This window comes from Diadema antillarum, unplaced genomic scaffold (assembly GCF_040938485.1).
Source record: "Diadema antillarum isolate AM-2024a unplaced genomic scaffold, OU_Dant_1.0 seq00001206_RagTag, whole genome shotgun sequence".
NCBI classification, from domain to species: Eukaryota; Metazoa; Echinodermata; class Echinoidea; order Diadematoida; family Diadematidae; genus Diadema; species Diadema antillarum.
The window spans coordinates 975,929-991,972 of record NW_027271999.1 but is presented as its reverse complement, the minus strand read 5'-3'; the positions used below and the strand labels follow the sequence as shown (position 1 = coordinate 991,972).

Genomic DNA, 16,044 nt, shown 5'->3' with positions numbered 1-16,044 from the left:
ACATCCTAAAAAGCCAGCAACATGCTATGCAACATCCTCAAGAATTTGCAACAAGCTCAAAGTAAAAGTATTAAAAAATGTGCGAAACATGTGCATAACATAAGAAACATCAAACTACCAGGTACTTTAGATATTTGTGTGCAAAACATGAGAGAGAACATTGAATGTAAGCAGCACAAAGAGAGATAAGCAGCAAAATATTGCGTACTGTGTACTCATTGTGTGCGCTCCTCGCATATTCAATTTCTGCAATATTCTCAGATTCTGAGCTTGCAACATGCTAAAATGTCAAGTTGTGGACCACCCTGTAGCTGACAATTTGTTTTGTGATAATAGATTAGATCTAGAAAGAGTTCTAGATCTACTGAAGATAAATGATTTATTTCAGCTGGGTCGACTTATGTTTGAATACAATAGTAAAAACCTACAACAAATATTTGATCAAATCTTTTGTCGCAACAATGCAGTAGATCTACACAATCAGAAAATTCCTACTGGACGTTCTGCTCTAGAGAATATCATTTATCATTATTAAAAACTATTCTTGCCCAAAACACATTCGTTTTAACTGGCCTAAGGTTCTGGAACAGCCTTGACAACACTCAAGATGCTCTAATTCTTCCATTAAAAAAAAATCAAAACTGAAAAAAAATTCTTTTAGCATCTTCACAAAAACAATCAAACAAACAAACAAATAAATTGAATAATTTTTGTCATTCTCATAAAAACAAACAAACAAATGAATAAATGATAACTAATTTCTTCAATATTAGACTTTGTGTTTCATTTTTTGGCAAATTTTCATTGAATTTCAAGTTTCTATCCATGCCTTAGCAACCTTTCCTAAAAACCGAATTGTAGACCATTGTTTGTGTTTCCCTTCCTCTCTTTCTTATTCCTATCCTTAGTTTGTTTTCCTGTATGTTCCATCCTTGCTTTCATTCTTGTCCTTGTCATATTCCTTTCTTTCTGTTTGTTTCGCCTGATGTCATAATTATCATACGTAGCTGGTGTCCTTGATGAATTTTGAGATGCTCTCATCTTCCAGAGTAATTCACAAAATTTACAAGCTCTGCTTATCTTGTGAATTCTTCTTTTCCTTAAGTTATAGAGCTACCAAAAATAATTATATTTGCTTGTTATACCCCCACCCACACATAGTGTGTAGGGGGGGGGGGTATATAGGAATCACTCTGAGGTCGGGTGGCCGGTCGGTCAGTCGGGCGGTCGGTCCGTTGCAAAATCTTGTGGATCGAACAACTCTCTAATTTTTTTGAGCAATTGACCCCAAATTTGGCATGTGTGACCGCTATCGAAGGAAGATGTGCAAGACACCTTTTTCGTTAGTATTGCACAATGCGTTGCCATGGCAACAGCTAATTTTTAACAAATCTTGTAAAATGTTGTGGATTGAACTACTCTCTCATTTTTTGAGCAATTAACCCCAAATTTGGCATGCGTGACTGCTATCAAAGGAAGATGTGCAAGACACCTTTGTTGTTAGTATCGTATAATACGTTGCCATGGTAACGGCATATTTTCATAAAAACTTGTGGATCAAACTTCTCTCTCATTTTTTGAGCAATTAACCCCAAAGTTGGCATGTGTGACCGCTATCAAAGGAAGATGTGCAAGACACCTTTTTTGTTAGTATTGCATAATGCATTGCCATGGCAACAGCTAATTTTTAACAAATCTTGTAAAATCTTGTGGATTGAACTACTCTCTCATTTTTCGAGCAATTAACCCCAAATTTGGCATGCATGACTGCTATCAAAGGAAGATGTGCAAGACACCTTTTTTGTTAGTATTGCATAATGCGTTGCCATGGCAACAGCACATTTTTAACAAATCTTGTGAAATGTTGTGGATCAAAGTACTCTCTCATTTTTTGAGCAATTGACCCCAAATTTGGCATGCATGACTGCTATCAAAGATAGATGTACAAGACACCTTTTTCGTTAGTATAGCATAATACATTGCCATGGTAATGGCATATTTTCACAAAAAATTGTGAATCCAACTACTCTCTAATTTTTTTGAGCAATTGACCCCAAATATGGCATGTGTGACCGCTATCAAAGGAAGATGTGCAAGACACCTTTTTCGTTAGTATTGCATAATGCGTTGCCATGGCAAATACATTGCCATGGTTTCTTTTTTTTTTCAATAAAAAGCATACAAAGTTAATGCTGGTTGAGCTAACTCCCTCAGTGTTGGGTGGGGGTATTTATCGCATTGAGTGATAGTTCTAGTTTATTTATCTAAAAACAAAAGCTGATGTTATCATGATTGTATCCATGTTTTGTTGAAGCTTATGTAATTCAAAATTCCTTGAAATATTATGTACTCATGCAAGCATTATTGTTGCTTTGTATTACTTTATGTGGAAACAAAATCATTTGAATTTGAAGTTGAATACATTGGACTTTCATCTTAACAATAGACACGGTTACATCGATGTCATCTGATTAGCCACTAAAGTTGAAATTTGATAAATACCAGCACACCACCATCCTTAATTACCGCCCCTTTCCTCACTCATCAAAACTAGAACTCACTGAACCTCTATTACTAAATATACCTATATCAATAGCACTTTGCACACGCTATCGACCAAAAACCATTGCCTGATCAATTAGGCCTACAAGACAGATCTAAAAATCAAGGTAGCACTGTCTAGAGTCTTACACTTACTGACTTTAAACATTGTTTTTCGGAACCTTCTGGCTAAAAAACGGAATTATAAAAAACAAAAACAAAAACAAAAAACTCTGATTACTCAACTTTGTGACACTCTTTCAGAGAGAAAAAAAAATGTCTTGACTAGGTCTAGATCTATTCTACATTGTCTAGTGTGGGTCTAGATCTAGACATTACTGAGTACCGGTACTCTTTGTTGAATTTAAAATGCTAAATGCTAAGGTGCACTTGACATTCTGATTGACAATTCACTCAAGACTTGTTGCTAAATTGTATCTGTAAACTTGTCAGTGTCCACCAGATCAATGTTGTAGAACTATAAATGATAAGTTTGTAATTCTTTGGCTTTACCTTGACTATTCACTTTTATTCTTTTATCTCCTTTTTATAATAGGGATTGATCAATTTGATTTTGATAAAACAGGCACACCCAGCGACAATGCAAGCAGACGTTCTTCATAGTGCTCCAGTGGGATCCTCTCATTACTGGAATCCAGGCCGGTGCCAGGAAGGATACAATGTTGACAGCTTCAGTTTTGCTGGAAAGGTACATGCATTTTATTTATGATTAAACAAATTATTTACCATTGACTGTAGTAAGTTGTTATCACTAATCTACCCTTCCTAGAGATCTAGACTCCAGACAATAATTATTATAGTGAATACAGTATAGGCCTACTCCCGTTATAAGGAACACAGTTATAACAAAATTCTGGTTACAACAAAGTTAAAATCCAGGCTGCAACATTATCTGCTCTATGTTTTTTAATGTTTATTTGTTCCCTTATAACGAAACTTCGATACAGTGTATAACGAAAGAAAGCTGCAGGTCCCGAGGATTTCGTTACAACCGGACTCTACTGTATAGAATGATATCTAGAGTTCTAGGTTACCTAAAGATTTTCTTGGTGTCTAGACACTTGGAGTTTCTACATAGAAAGTCAGTCCTTGTGGATTAAACCTAACTTTTTTTGAACATCAAATTCATTTAGATTGAAAAGGCAGATATAATAATGTATGTGTCTCATATTTATCTCTTCTCCAAAAATTATAAGTGATGTTTTTCTTTTTGTATAATCTGTTTAATTGTCATCAGTTGTGCTGTAGTTTTGTAGCAATCCAGTTGTGACATTAATTTTGATGCACTTTTTATGAGGGACTGAAGATTCTTGAAACATGACTTGTATGTCTCTGTTGGATTATTGTAGTGCTTGATTACAAGGGGTTGACATGTGTACAGTGTCCCTTGCTTTAGAGTGTTCATAGCCCTCGTATTTCAACTATTTCGAAATTTTCACTGAAAAAGGAGACAATACCTCTTTCACTGGATGATGATATTACCCTAGAGTTTACTCAGTATTCATAAAAGAGTTGTTTATATTGCCCAGGCTGGAGCCTATCACCTTAATGAAATAGTGTCAGTAATCAAACTGAGTGTAGTAGTGGTTTTAAATGATGTTGTTGTTGTTTTTGTGATAGCAGCAAACTCTGAACTCTTCAATGTGCCACGAGACGACCCAGAACCAGTCTATGGTGCCCAATGACAACCAGCTTTCTTCAGAGGGTGCTCCAGACAGATCCTTTGAGGATTTGGTAAATAAGATCCTTGCGACAGAGGATGAAAGCCCCAGTAGTGACTGTGTGGACACCGAACTCACACTCACTGAGGAGCTGTTGCACAATCTTGCAGTGGAAAATGGGTAAAAATTGCATCAACTAATTCATTTTCTTTTCTCAGAGTACAGTGGACTCCCATTATAATGAACTTGGTTATAATGAAAATTTGTTCCAAAGAAGTAAACATTCAGTTCTTAAAATCATTATTGCCATTACCTTATTTGTTCACGCGAACGGCATTTTTACATAACAAACAAAAACTGCCGGTCCCAAGGACTTCATTATGATAGAGCAGTTTACAGTCTTCACAAGTTGAATGTTTATACAATCCAAACCGATCAGTTTCTGAAGCAAGACCACCCAGATACTAGAATCTTGAGTCACGCCATGTCAGTCATGAACAGCTGGTGTTCTGAATTTACACAGCTATCACAAGCTGAAAATGATCTATTAGTAAATAGCCACTGTTAGCTTTAATTTGGGAATAAATTGACATGTCTGAATAAGCTTAATTGATATAAGGTCTTGCATGCTAATGAAGTCTCTGTACTTAATTGATCTGTCAGTAGTCTTAGAAAAAATACATGTACACAGTACATTTTTCGTTTTGGAATCTTGTCATATCTGGAAAACAGGGCTAGTCTGTGTGAGCAAGCACCTATGCCAGACCTGAGTGCAATGTCATCAACACAAATCATCCAGGAAGCACTGGCGTGGATGCACAAGAATAGGAACTTGCAGGAAAACTCTGTGGAAGTGAATTTTCCTCTTCAGGCACCCTTCACTCCAGAGAAACCTCGTGGAGAGTATTCTGCACAAGCAGCCATGCCTACTGTTTCTGGTATGCTAGACAGCACAAGTAGGCCCTACATCAGAGTAAATTAATTCACAAGCAAGATATCCCACATCATATTAATGATTTATGGAGGCAAGGCCAAGCCATAAACAAACCCTGAAAACTCCATCAAACTGTGCCTCCCAAAACAAATCTCATTATGAAAGATATGGAACAAACTGGTGATTTACACAAACACAAAGTGTAAATTATATGTTCCATTCCCAATTCAAAGAGTTTACCTGCTGCTACTCATAAACTCTGATATTATAACCCCATAGAAATAGCCAAACAGCTTTTAGAATTTCTGCTAGTTAATCATAAAATGCATTTTATTACTGAAGGGAACTGTCAAACTAAATCTGTAATGCTGCCAACCACAGTCCCTTTCTTCTTCTTCTTCTTTTCGTGGATATGCCTTGGTATGCTGTTCTTGTAAAATGTCAGAAAAGTTATGTGCTAATCGCTATTGTTTAATTTCTTTAATAAAATGTCTTGTACAATAATCTAATTTCTGTTTCATAGTGCTCAGAATTATGTGATAGAAATGTCAGTTGTTGTTTTTAAGAATTAAAAAAACAAACCAATGAACATATGCCCTCTTTATATCTAAATCTTTATCAACCTCTCATAGCATAATATGTGATGTTCGACCTTAAATCTGTTAATGAGGGTTTTTTTTCAATCAAATCATTGTTCCACTGATTAAATCATGATTTGCATTTGTTGTTGTTGGAGAGAATTGATAAGTGCATTCTTATTTCAGTTGTAAGTCAATTGCTGATTCAAAGAGAATTTTCCAACTCCAAACAGGGTTTTTACAGGCTGAAGTCTCTTCATACTAATAACCATGATATAATATATATGGTGTGTATTCTTGTATTTTTCATTTGTCTTGTACTCTAGTTGAAGACGAGAATCTTTACAATGGAATGGGCTCACCTCGCAGCTCCGTTGCTGGAAGCTACAGTTCGGGAGATGAGATTGGTTGGCCAAATGTAGCCATGTCAAGAAGTGACCCTGAGATGGTTAATGTCCCACCTAACATCAGTCAGAGCCCACAAGTTCGATACCCATCTTCTGATTTCCCCATGGGCAATATTTCTGTCAGGGATATCCAACCTCCACCTCAAAGATTTAACTCCAATCCAGAATTTGGAAACATGCCTTCCCCACTAGAGGGGAATGTCTTCCGGTCCTCTTCCAACACCCATTCACCAAGAGTCTTGCCAAATTGCACTGGAATGAACCAAAACTACGAAAATCAGAACCAGTCACAGATCCCTGCCTTGAAAGGGTTCAAAACTAATATGAACATTTCAGGCTGCCACACCCCTCCATTATCCCACTCTCCGAGATCCATTGATGCTTGTGCCATGGGTGGTTACCCTCCAAAAGTTTCCCAAGCAGCCAATTTCACACCGGTAATGCCAGGGCAATCATATGGCACAGTGCCTGACCCAATTTTGTCAAATTACCAGAAGGTTCCACGCTGGCAGACTCAACCAAGGCACCTATTCACAAATAATTACCCGAGGCCTCAAGCAAATTCCCAAATGGTATCGGGATACCAGAGGCAAGATTTCAATGACCATTTCCAATTCAATGGGAAACAAAATTGTGTCCCCCGTTGGTTGAAACGAAACCAACCCCTGAACATAGGGTATCAACAGAAGGCTATTTTTGCAGAGAACTACTCCTCTCTGCCCAACAGTCCTGTAGGCCTATCACCATCCGCAGAAATGGGAGAAATTTCCTCGGGAATAGAGAACTGCCAGTACCAGCTTCAGAATCTGGAAAAAGAGCGAAGAAAGGTTTGTGTTTGCATTTATTTGCTACCTTTTTTCTCATAGATGTTGTTGTGCAGATTACTTCGATCTCATCAGGAATTTTTATCCAATGGTTTAACAAAAGGGGTCATAATAGATACTGTATATCATATGGTGCATTTGTTTTGAATATGAAAAAAATGACAGAAAATGATCAATATATTGTAGGTGGATGTAATCTATCATGGGCCACACAAATGTTCCACAAATATTTCTCACAGTGATATTTCACCAACAAATTAGCATTGACCGACCACCAAAACCTGTTAATGTCTTCAGTAGATGTGAAAATGTCAGCATCTAGGGGTGTTTTTTTTTGCGGGGGGGGGGGGGGGGTTGAAATGAAATTTTTGATACATGAATCTTAATCCCGTGTATCAATACGATGAAAAAATAAATATCAGCCACCTTTAAAGGCATTGATTTCTTGTCATTCAGTTTATTACAAGATTTTGATTTGTGTCAGTCTGAGTAATTGTGCATTTTCAACAGCACAATATTACCTGTGCCTATGTAATTTATACAATATCTGGAGTACTAGGTAATCAAGAGTAAAGAAGTGTAAAGAAATTCAGCATGTGACTATAAAGATGTTACAACATGATTGTCTCGTTGTTCAATATGCAGCAAGCAATCCTATGTAGATAATCGTAGTCTGTCTGTTTTACTATGCCCCAATTTAGACAGAGTCTGAACTTGTGAGGATGAATCCTGGGAAACGCATTTCCAGCTCCAATACCATCGCAGTACCTTCTCTCCCACCTAACCCTTCACCTGTTGACCAGCTTATTGTTGAAGAGTACAGAGAGCACAGCAGGGTGAGCAAGTATAAAGAGTGGCAAAAAAAGAAACAAATTGTTGTGATGCAAGAATTTTGCATAATATCAATCTAAATGATACCTGAAAATGAAACTTTTGACTTTGTGACAAAGGTATTTGTATTCTTTTTGTAATCAAAGTGGGTTTAAAAAAAACAACAAAGTTAGAATAGTTTAGTAAGTATGGCCAATTTAGAAGTTTACACCTAAGATTCTTTGAAATAGATTGGCATTCAATATTTTTCTCCAACATTGGAGCAGCATTGGTCGATCACATCTGTGGAATTGGGAGCACCATTCAGGTTTAATCAGGAAATATGTTAGGAAAAAAAAAACAATAACCTGTAACATATAAATGAATTGAAATGAATTGAACATTGTTTGTCAAAAGTTGTACTTACCTGATCTGATGGGTTAGATATTTTTGATGTGTGTTATGCAGATGACAACCCTTCTCAGTAAGATTGGGGGCTTGAATTCCAGAGCACTCCACCCCAACATCGAGACCTGCTTAGACAAGTGGATGTCAGCCATCCAAGCTGTTGAGGCTCATCGCACTGCTGAACTCTGCCATAATCCAAAGGGGAAGAGTATGCTGAATCAAGGTATTCAGATATGCCATTTATTTGTATCAAAGGCTGTTAATTAGCTCTTTATGTGCCATGGTGTAAAACTCCCCTGTGTGCCATATCATTCTGAGACAGCAACATAGTCATGCTTTGGTATAACATTCTGTTTCTCAAATCCATGTAACTTTTGTAGAGTTTTGTTACTATGGACATGTAAAGAGCAAAGTTGTATAGAAACTGTCAAGCTCTGCTTGATGTAAATTGCATGACAACTCTGTGATTGTTTTTCTTTCAAATGACCAGTAGCGACGCTATTGTAGAGCCATGACTTTTGCACAAAACGTAACAGTGACAGAAACTTAGAATTTACCACCAAAGTGTCACATGTAGCTTGTATTTCATGTGTTGATTTTACCGTTAGGCAGCATTCCAATTCCATAGTGAATCTAATTCACTATGGAATTGGAATACTGCCTGATGGTCAATCAACACATGAAATACGAGCTACGTGTGACAGGATGGGAAGCACGAGAAACGCTTTCAGTGTATTGTGACTTTTGGCAATTTATTGATAGGTTTGGGTGGGTTTGTGCGTTTGATCAGAATATGCGAACTTGGCACGCCATCCACTGAGTTGGGCGTGTGAACGTGGCACATAAAGAGTTAGTAAAACTAATGAGGCATCATCAAAAGTACATAATATTGACTTACATGAAAATACCTGGTAGCGCCTTCATAACGTATGATTCTGTGATTGTCCAAATTGAAGCTCATTGTTTTTCATTGTATTGCCTCGTTATGCAGCATAACTAAGTTTATCCGTGGGAAATCAATGTTCTATGTATGCTTTAGATATCATAACTGATTGTGCGTGCTCTGTCATATACCATTCTAGACTTCATATGAACTCAGAATGCAAGACCTATGTATTAAGTCCTCATGGCATTTTTTTTTTACCTCTATCTTCAGCCATAGTGAAATGAACTGCACTTGGCCTAGTTATGCATTATTGTGCAAATAATCTAGTACAGTGCAATCCTTGTGATTGGGAAGATTGCTTGTGGGCCATTATCACATCAAATCCGGCATATTCCAAGCATATTTGCTCTTTGTCTAATATTGTTTTGTGTGCAAAGAAAAAAAAATGTGCATGAACAAAAAGAAAATTAGTAAACAATACCAAACAGTAAGTGCAATGATTATGGCTACTGCTATTCTACAGCATTTGTGATATTCCTGTTACAAACTTGAATTTAATAATAAGTAGTACTGTGGTATGAAATCTTGCACAAGGTTTGATTTCTCCACCAGTTTATTTCATTCTCAGGGGAATGTGGTACTGTAAAACCAGACATTTTTGCATGCATGAAACTGTTGCAAATCTTGCAAGGAGCCAAGATTTTCAAAAGTAAAATGCACACAAAAGTGTGTGTCTACACAATGCATTGAGTGCCATTGGCAAATCACTAAAGTTTCATGCCGCAGAAAAGAAAAAAGAAAAAAAAAAGGTTGTCGGGTCAGAATCACAAAATGTCATGCTGTGAATGCTTCTAGTTTTACGGTACAGAGGGAATTTTCTAAATTGTACTAGGGACTGAGTTATGAATTCGTTTGTTGATAAAAAATATGCTCTAGCAGCTAGTGTTACATTGAATAATTTCTGGCTGAAGAATCAAGCATATTAGTCTTCAAAATAAGATAAGGAGCCTGTTGCATAAAACGTTTTACCTGAGAAAAAACTCTAGTGGGAAATGAAAACTCAGGTTTGTATGATTCTGCAATTGACTTAATAACAGGAAAAAAAACTACTTAATAATAACCTGAGTTTTCTCAGGTAAACAGTTTTATGCAACCAGAAGTGTTTCACAATAACTGTACTTTAAATCATATTGTCTCTGGAAATGCATATTTACACAATTTGTAAAATGTTATATCTTTGATGCAGGAAATGGCTCCATCGTAGAGAAGGTACGGACTCTTACCTTAACCACAAGTGATGCTCGAACCAAACTCTGGTGTGCCCTCCAGTTGTCGAAAGAGAAACACATTCCTCCTCTTAGAAAGGAACTCCTCAACTTCATACCTGATGGAGTTCGTTTGGTGTGAGTTGTACACTCAGTGGAGCACAGTTAAAAGTAATCTTCAGCTGTTAAGTTCTATGTGTTCAGATCTGTCATGTTTGATCTTAAGATGAACACCAATTTTGAAATGATGTTGAATTCACATGTAGTATATCATCCTTGATTGCAGTTTTTGTCACTACACATTTTTATGGTGGCTTGCATGAATAAGGAGATTTTTTTTTTTTAAAGTTGCTTCCCTATGACTTTGATCTAATCTACATAGAGATTATGATTTGCTATGTACAGAAGTATTATCAAAACCTATTTTCCTTTCAATTCATAAGAACTAACTGATTTCCTTTGTCCACCATAGTGTGAAGAACCCCCTCCCCTGTGATATTTTACATGTATCATGAAGAAAGTCTAGAAGATAACAACATAAGAAGCAAGAAATATGGACATGTTAGAAAGAACAATCCAACATCATGAAGGCTCTGTATTGGTAGGTAAAAAAGACCATCTCATCTGAAATACAAAATGGATATTTTGTTTGATTACTTGCCAACATTCATGTTATAACCTTGATATTTTGTCATTGCATGCTTAATTTTCTCACAATCCTGTATATCCATTTCATTATTGTTATTTCTCAAAAAGTTTTATCAGAAGGTGTATTTTCAAGGATTGACATCTATTTACAGTGTTTGTGCACCATGATTGATGAATGACAAGTAGGCTATATTTTGGATATTTCACCCCATTTTGTCTCTTTCTGACTTATCAGGATTTTCAATATCTATCAAGTATGAAATTCATACATCAGTGGCAACATGTCATGTTTCCCTAATGTTCATCCAAAAGTAGTGAGAAGAACCCCCTCTCCCGTGATATTCTACATGTATCATGAAGAAAGTCTAGAAGATAACAACATAAGAAGCAAGAAATATGAAATTAATTTTCAGCCTGTGATCATTCATGGTCCTTCGTGCAGCAACCGTTTTGCATCATCTACTGTGCATATACTTTTCACATTTTCAGCTTCTCCTTCAAAACCCCATGATGGATTTTTACTTAACTTGACAGGTTACATCCATAGGATGATGGGATCTCAATTGTTTAAATGATAATCATGTCCCTCTCCCAACCCCCCGCAGGGTGCCCTAACAACCAAAATTATATAATCTTATTAAACAAATATCATTCTCCAGGCCAGAAATGATAGAGTCTTTGCTATGAATAAATACATTTAGGAGTGTACTTTCAAGTTTTGTTTTAGCAGATACAGGGTTAGCCCCTTTTGGGCCAGAACAAAATTGGGGACCAGTTTTCACATGTTGATCTTCTTTTTGAAAAAAAAAAAAGAAGAAGCAAGGTCAAATTTTCTGTAAGCTTGGCAGGTGTTATCACCAATGTGACAGAATAGACAGGTGGATGCAATTTCCCCTGAATGCCCCAACTGGGGGCCCCCAAAGCACCCCATGTGTGCTATGTTCTTTTCAGGTTGTAGTCTGCATGAATGCGTGGAAAGTAGAATTCCACTACTCGAGCAAGCAGTAGACCGACTAGGTCTCTTTTATTACTTTTTTTTTTGCAGAAAATAATGCTCACAAAGTTAAGCATTTATATGAACTTGTGTATGGAACGCATTTATCTTAAAGTGTTTTGTAGATTACATAGCACCAAATCTAACAACTGTTGACTTCATATGTATTCTTTTTTTAATGTCATAATAAGAGGATATTGCGATATCAGAGTGTACCTTGATAGGTAAAGCCATAGACCAGATTGTTGGTTTATTAACCGAGATCAGAAGTAATCTGTTTAATATACAGTCAGCACAATGATCAATTTTCCAAAAACGAAGCACTCAGAGTGGTGTCCTGGTCTACAAGGAATCTATGTTCAAAACGCCACTGGGATTGAGGGAGAACATTCACATCTAAGTTTTAATCAAGTTGGAACAAAAATGTCGAGTGTGAAATTTTTGTACTGATTAAGACAGGAAAAACAAAATCATATTTTCCAGGATGTCTGGGGATATTCTATATTCTGGAAGAGTAGCAATCAATAATATTGAAATATATTCAATAACCATTATTTGATATTTGAGTCATTTAAGGTAATATGCTGTGTATATATACAATTTGTTAGAAATCCTCAGAAAGAAAATACTGGAAATCTTATTGCAAAATGTGTGATACTTGAATTCGTGTTCCAACATTTATCTTGCATCAGAACCATTTATAGGTTTTTAGTGAGTCGCAAAGTTTCAATAATGCGAATGTACATTCAAATGAATGAATGCTGTCTTCATAAGTGTCAAACATCCGTGATTACTTCCTCTCTTTTTTTTTTTGTGGATGTACCTATCATTCTGCTTAAACATTGACAACATTTTTGTAAGCATTACTTCTTCTTTTTTGTATTTTAGTCGGATCAAATGTGTACAAGAGTTATAATGGTTTGTTTTTACTTGCTTTGATATGAATTGTAAAATATTATGTTTTCCATTCTTTTTGGATTTGTCCATTCTTGACAAAGTTTGTATCATAATGATAAACACTGAATGCATGATTGTGATGCCATTTCAACCATTTGGAACAATTGATAACCCTTCCATTTTACTTCCATACATATAGCATTATCAATGTATCAATGAATAGACGAAGATATGTACATGTATTTGCAACTCTTGTTGTACCAACGTGAAAATATTGCTACTTAGCAAATTTATTATGTATATCTGTTGGTCTAAAGCCGACCACACTTGAATTTCACAGTTTCTAAATTTCATGTTCATATATTGTAGTAGCTAGATTGAATTGGAGAGTGGAACGCTTAGAATGCCAGTGAAGGTTGATCGACAAACGTACAATGAAGTTAAAGGACGGATAGGCTTGGTTCTAGCTCCTAAATTATTTTCAGAGTATTTAGGTAAAAACAGTTATATTCTGAATTTAATTTATGTTGTCTCCTAATCATGTTGATGTTGGTAAGAAAAATGAAGACTTCGAATAGGTTTGTTTCAAATATTCTTTCATAATTTCAAGGTCTAAGAAGGAATAAAAGAAGGATATTTTACAAGAGTGAATACTAAAATTGGAGATCATGTGGTATGTTTAATTTTCCTAAATGAAACACAAAGGGGAAGATATTTTGAGATACTTACTGTAGATTTATCATATATGTCCTATAACACATTACCGCAGAGAGATCAAACTGAGACGACTTTTGGAACTCTTCTGCATCGTTTATGGATATAGCCTACAGAACTTCATTTGACAGGCCAGTCAGAAAATTGCTTGAGTCTGCCTAGTATTGAACACTGATCATGATACCTTGGCCTCTCACATGGCTCTCGTGCTATAAAGTATCGAAATTTTAATACACACTGCTCATGAGTTACGTCATCCTGACTATTCCATGATTATACTTGTCATTTCATCAAATATATTTTTGCCTATGCTAATCACGGGACTTCAAAGAAAATGATTTTCTAATAGCATATATTTTAGGACTTTTGGAATGAAAATTTTAGAAGGTTAGAAAGTGCTAGATTTACTGGATATTTATAGTATACGTTGGTTGATATTATTGGGGACGTAGCTGAAATATGTCAGTTGTTTTGATGAAAATGTATACAGAGTTTGATTTAAGCAGGTCCATGAATTCTATGAACAATTAACGGTGGATGATAATTTTGCTCAGTTGATTTGGAGCACACAAAAATATACCAGTAATGTATCTTAGGGCATATTTGAATTGTGAAGAACATTAATGCGTGTATTTTTTTTTTCCTCTTGACAGAATTTTGGCAAATGTTTTCCTGTACAATATGTTGCTAGTTACGTGTTTGAAGAGTTGAAATAAAAACATGTTTGCACCGTTGAAATGTGTGATCCTTTATTGAAATCTTTGTCATTTCTTGTATTATACAATCTATCCCTGACATTACTAGGCATCTGCTCTTTACTTTTAAGTCACTTCAAATAGTTTTGTACGGACCTATCATATATGGATAACTTCATGATTGAGGCAGTCAGTTTATATTTTGTAAACTTGCACTTTGTTTACAGGTGACTAGTAACATGTATGATGCTATAAAAGAGGTGGTAACACCGTGTAATGATAATAATGATAGCTGGTCTTTACATACTAAGTAGCGCATTTCACACTTGTTAAGTACCTCAATGCACTTTACAGACTATTATTATTCACTGGATACATTATTTCCAATCAGCACTGACAGTGCTCACTCCTCACTCCCTGGGGAGCATGTGAAATGTAGGCCTATGTGAAAGGCTTATTGATATGATTATCCCAGGAAGATTAATTGACTTCCACAGCCACAGAACAATCATCACAAACGTGACAAAGCTTAAAGAACTTATCATAGATGCCCAACAATAAGGTAGCGAATGACAAAGAAAATGATGAGGGATCGATAGATTGGAAAGGTATTTACTGCATAGCGATATGTATGTGTGTGTGTGTGTGTGTATATGTGTATATGTATATATATATCCCTAGTTGGCACCTTAGGGAGACATATTGGGGGGAAGTGTCTTCATTAGGGAGACAACTGGTCATTACGGAGACAATTTTCGTGTCTCCATTGCGTAAATTGCCATTGAACATGTATTTTAAAATTTGCATATAAAACAAATGGAAATGTCTTCCAAATGACCCATCTAGGAGTATATATATATATATATATATATATATATATACATATACATATATACATATATATATACAGGGCTCGACACTAACGGTGGCCCGGTGGCCCGGGGCCACCAAAAATGAAAGTCGGGCCACCAAATTTCAAAAAAGGGCAAATTTGGTGGCCCGCCTCGGGCCACCAAAATTTTTTGAAAAGTGTCATTTATTTATGTTAAGATGTTGTAACCCCTGTGCCTGTCAATAAATATTCATACTTATTCTTACCATTCAGCAGTCAAATTTGTTTAAAGGATGGATTAAAAGGACTGAATGAGTGCCTGAGAGTGAGTGTTGCGAGTTTGTTGAGGTTTATTTATGAGTAGACATGTCCAGCTTCCAATTCTTACTCTGATAAATTAACGTAAATATCTGACTTATCGAAAAAAACGGGAATTTTAATGTTTTTTATTGTTTTTGGGAGGCCACCAAATTTTTCTCTTGGGCCACCAAAAAATTTGAAATTGATGATTTTGGTGGCCCCATCGGGCCACCAAATAAAAAAGTTAGTGTGCAGCCCTGATATATATATATATATATATATATATATATATATATATATATATATAGTATACATATATATAATAATAATCATAATACAAGTATATTCTCTAGTATGAAATCTAGTATATAAAATATGAATATTATATAGATATACAGTATATACACTGTACATACAAACATACACGGATGACGGCTTGACTATTTCAAATGCCCCTGTCAAAATATAACTTTAGAGACCCCAAATAAAGTCATGTGAAGAATTATTTCTAATGTGACTTTTACATTTCAATTTCTGTGAATAACATTCCCATAACTGCAAAAATGAAAAATATTGGGGATGTTATTTTTTTTTTCTGAAAAATTTCTCCAATGGTCTTTCTTCTTTAA

General features: G+C 35.7%; 1 protein-coding gene across 1 annotated transcript; it reads left to right on the top strand.

The window, feature by feature from the left end:
* The first annotated feature begins 3,142 nt into the window (after positions 1-3,142).
* On the top strand, positions 3,143-10,477 carry LOC139744732 (uncharacterized). The gene is made up of 7 exons (XM_071655155.1): positions 3,143-3,250; positions 4,183-4,403; positions 4,956-5,076; positions 6,073-6,969; positions 7,668-7,802; positions 8,245-8,407; positions 10,317-10,477. Exons 1-7 carry the CDS (start codon positions 3,143-3,145, stop codon positions 10,475-10,477), a joined length of 1,806 nt encoding a protein of 601 aa, XP_071511256.1.
* Positions 10,478-16,044: the final 5,567 nt, after the last annotated feature.

Bases quoted from the DNA above. Each gene is read 5' to 3' on its own strand.
- LOC139744732 (XM_071655155.1), top strand. From the start codon at position 3,143: ATGCAAGCAGACGTTCTTCATAGTGCTCCAGTGGGATCCTCTCATTAC. The intron at 5,077-6,072 runs GTGAATTTTCCT...GTTGAAGACGAG, and splicing joins TGCAGGAAAACTCTGTGGAA to AATCTTTACAATGGAATGGG. The intron at 6,970-7,667 runs GTTTGTGTTTGC...GCCCCAATTTAG, and splicing joins TGGAAAAAGAGCGAAGAAAG to ACAGAGTCTGAACTTGTGAG.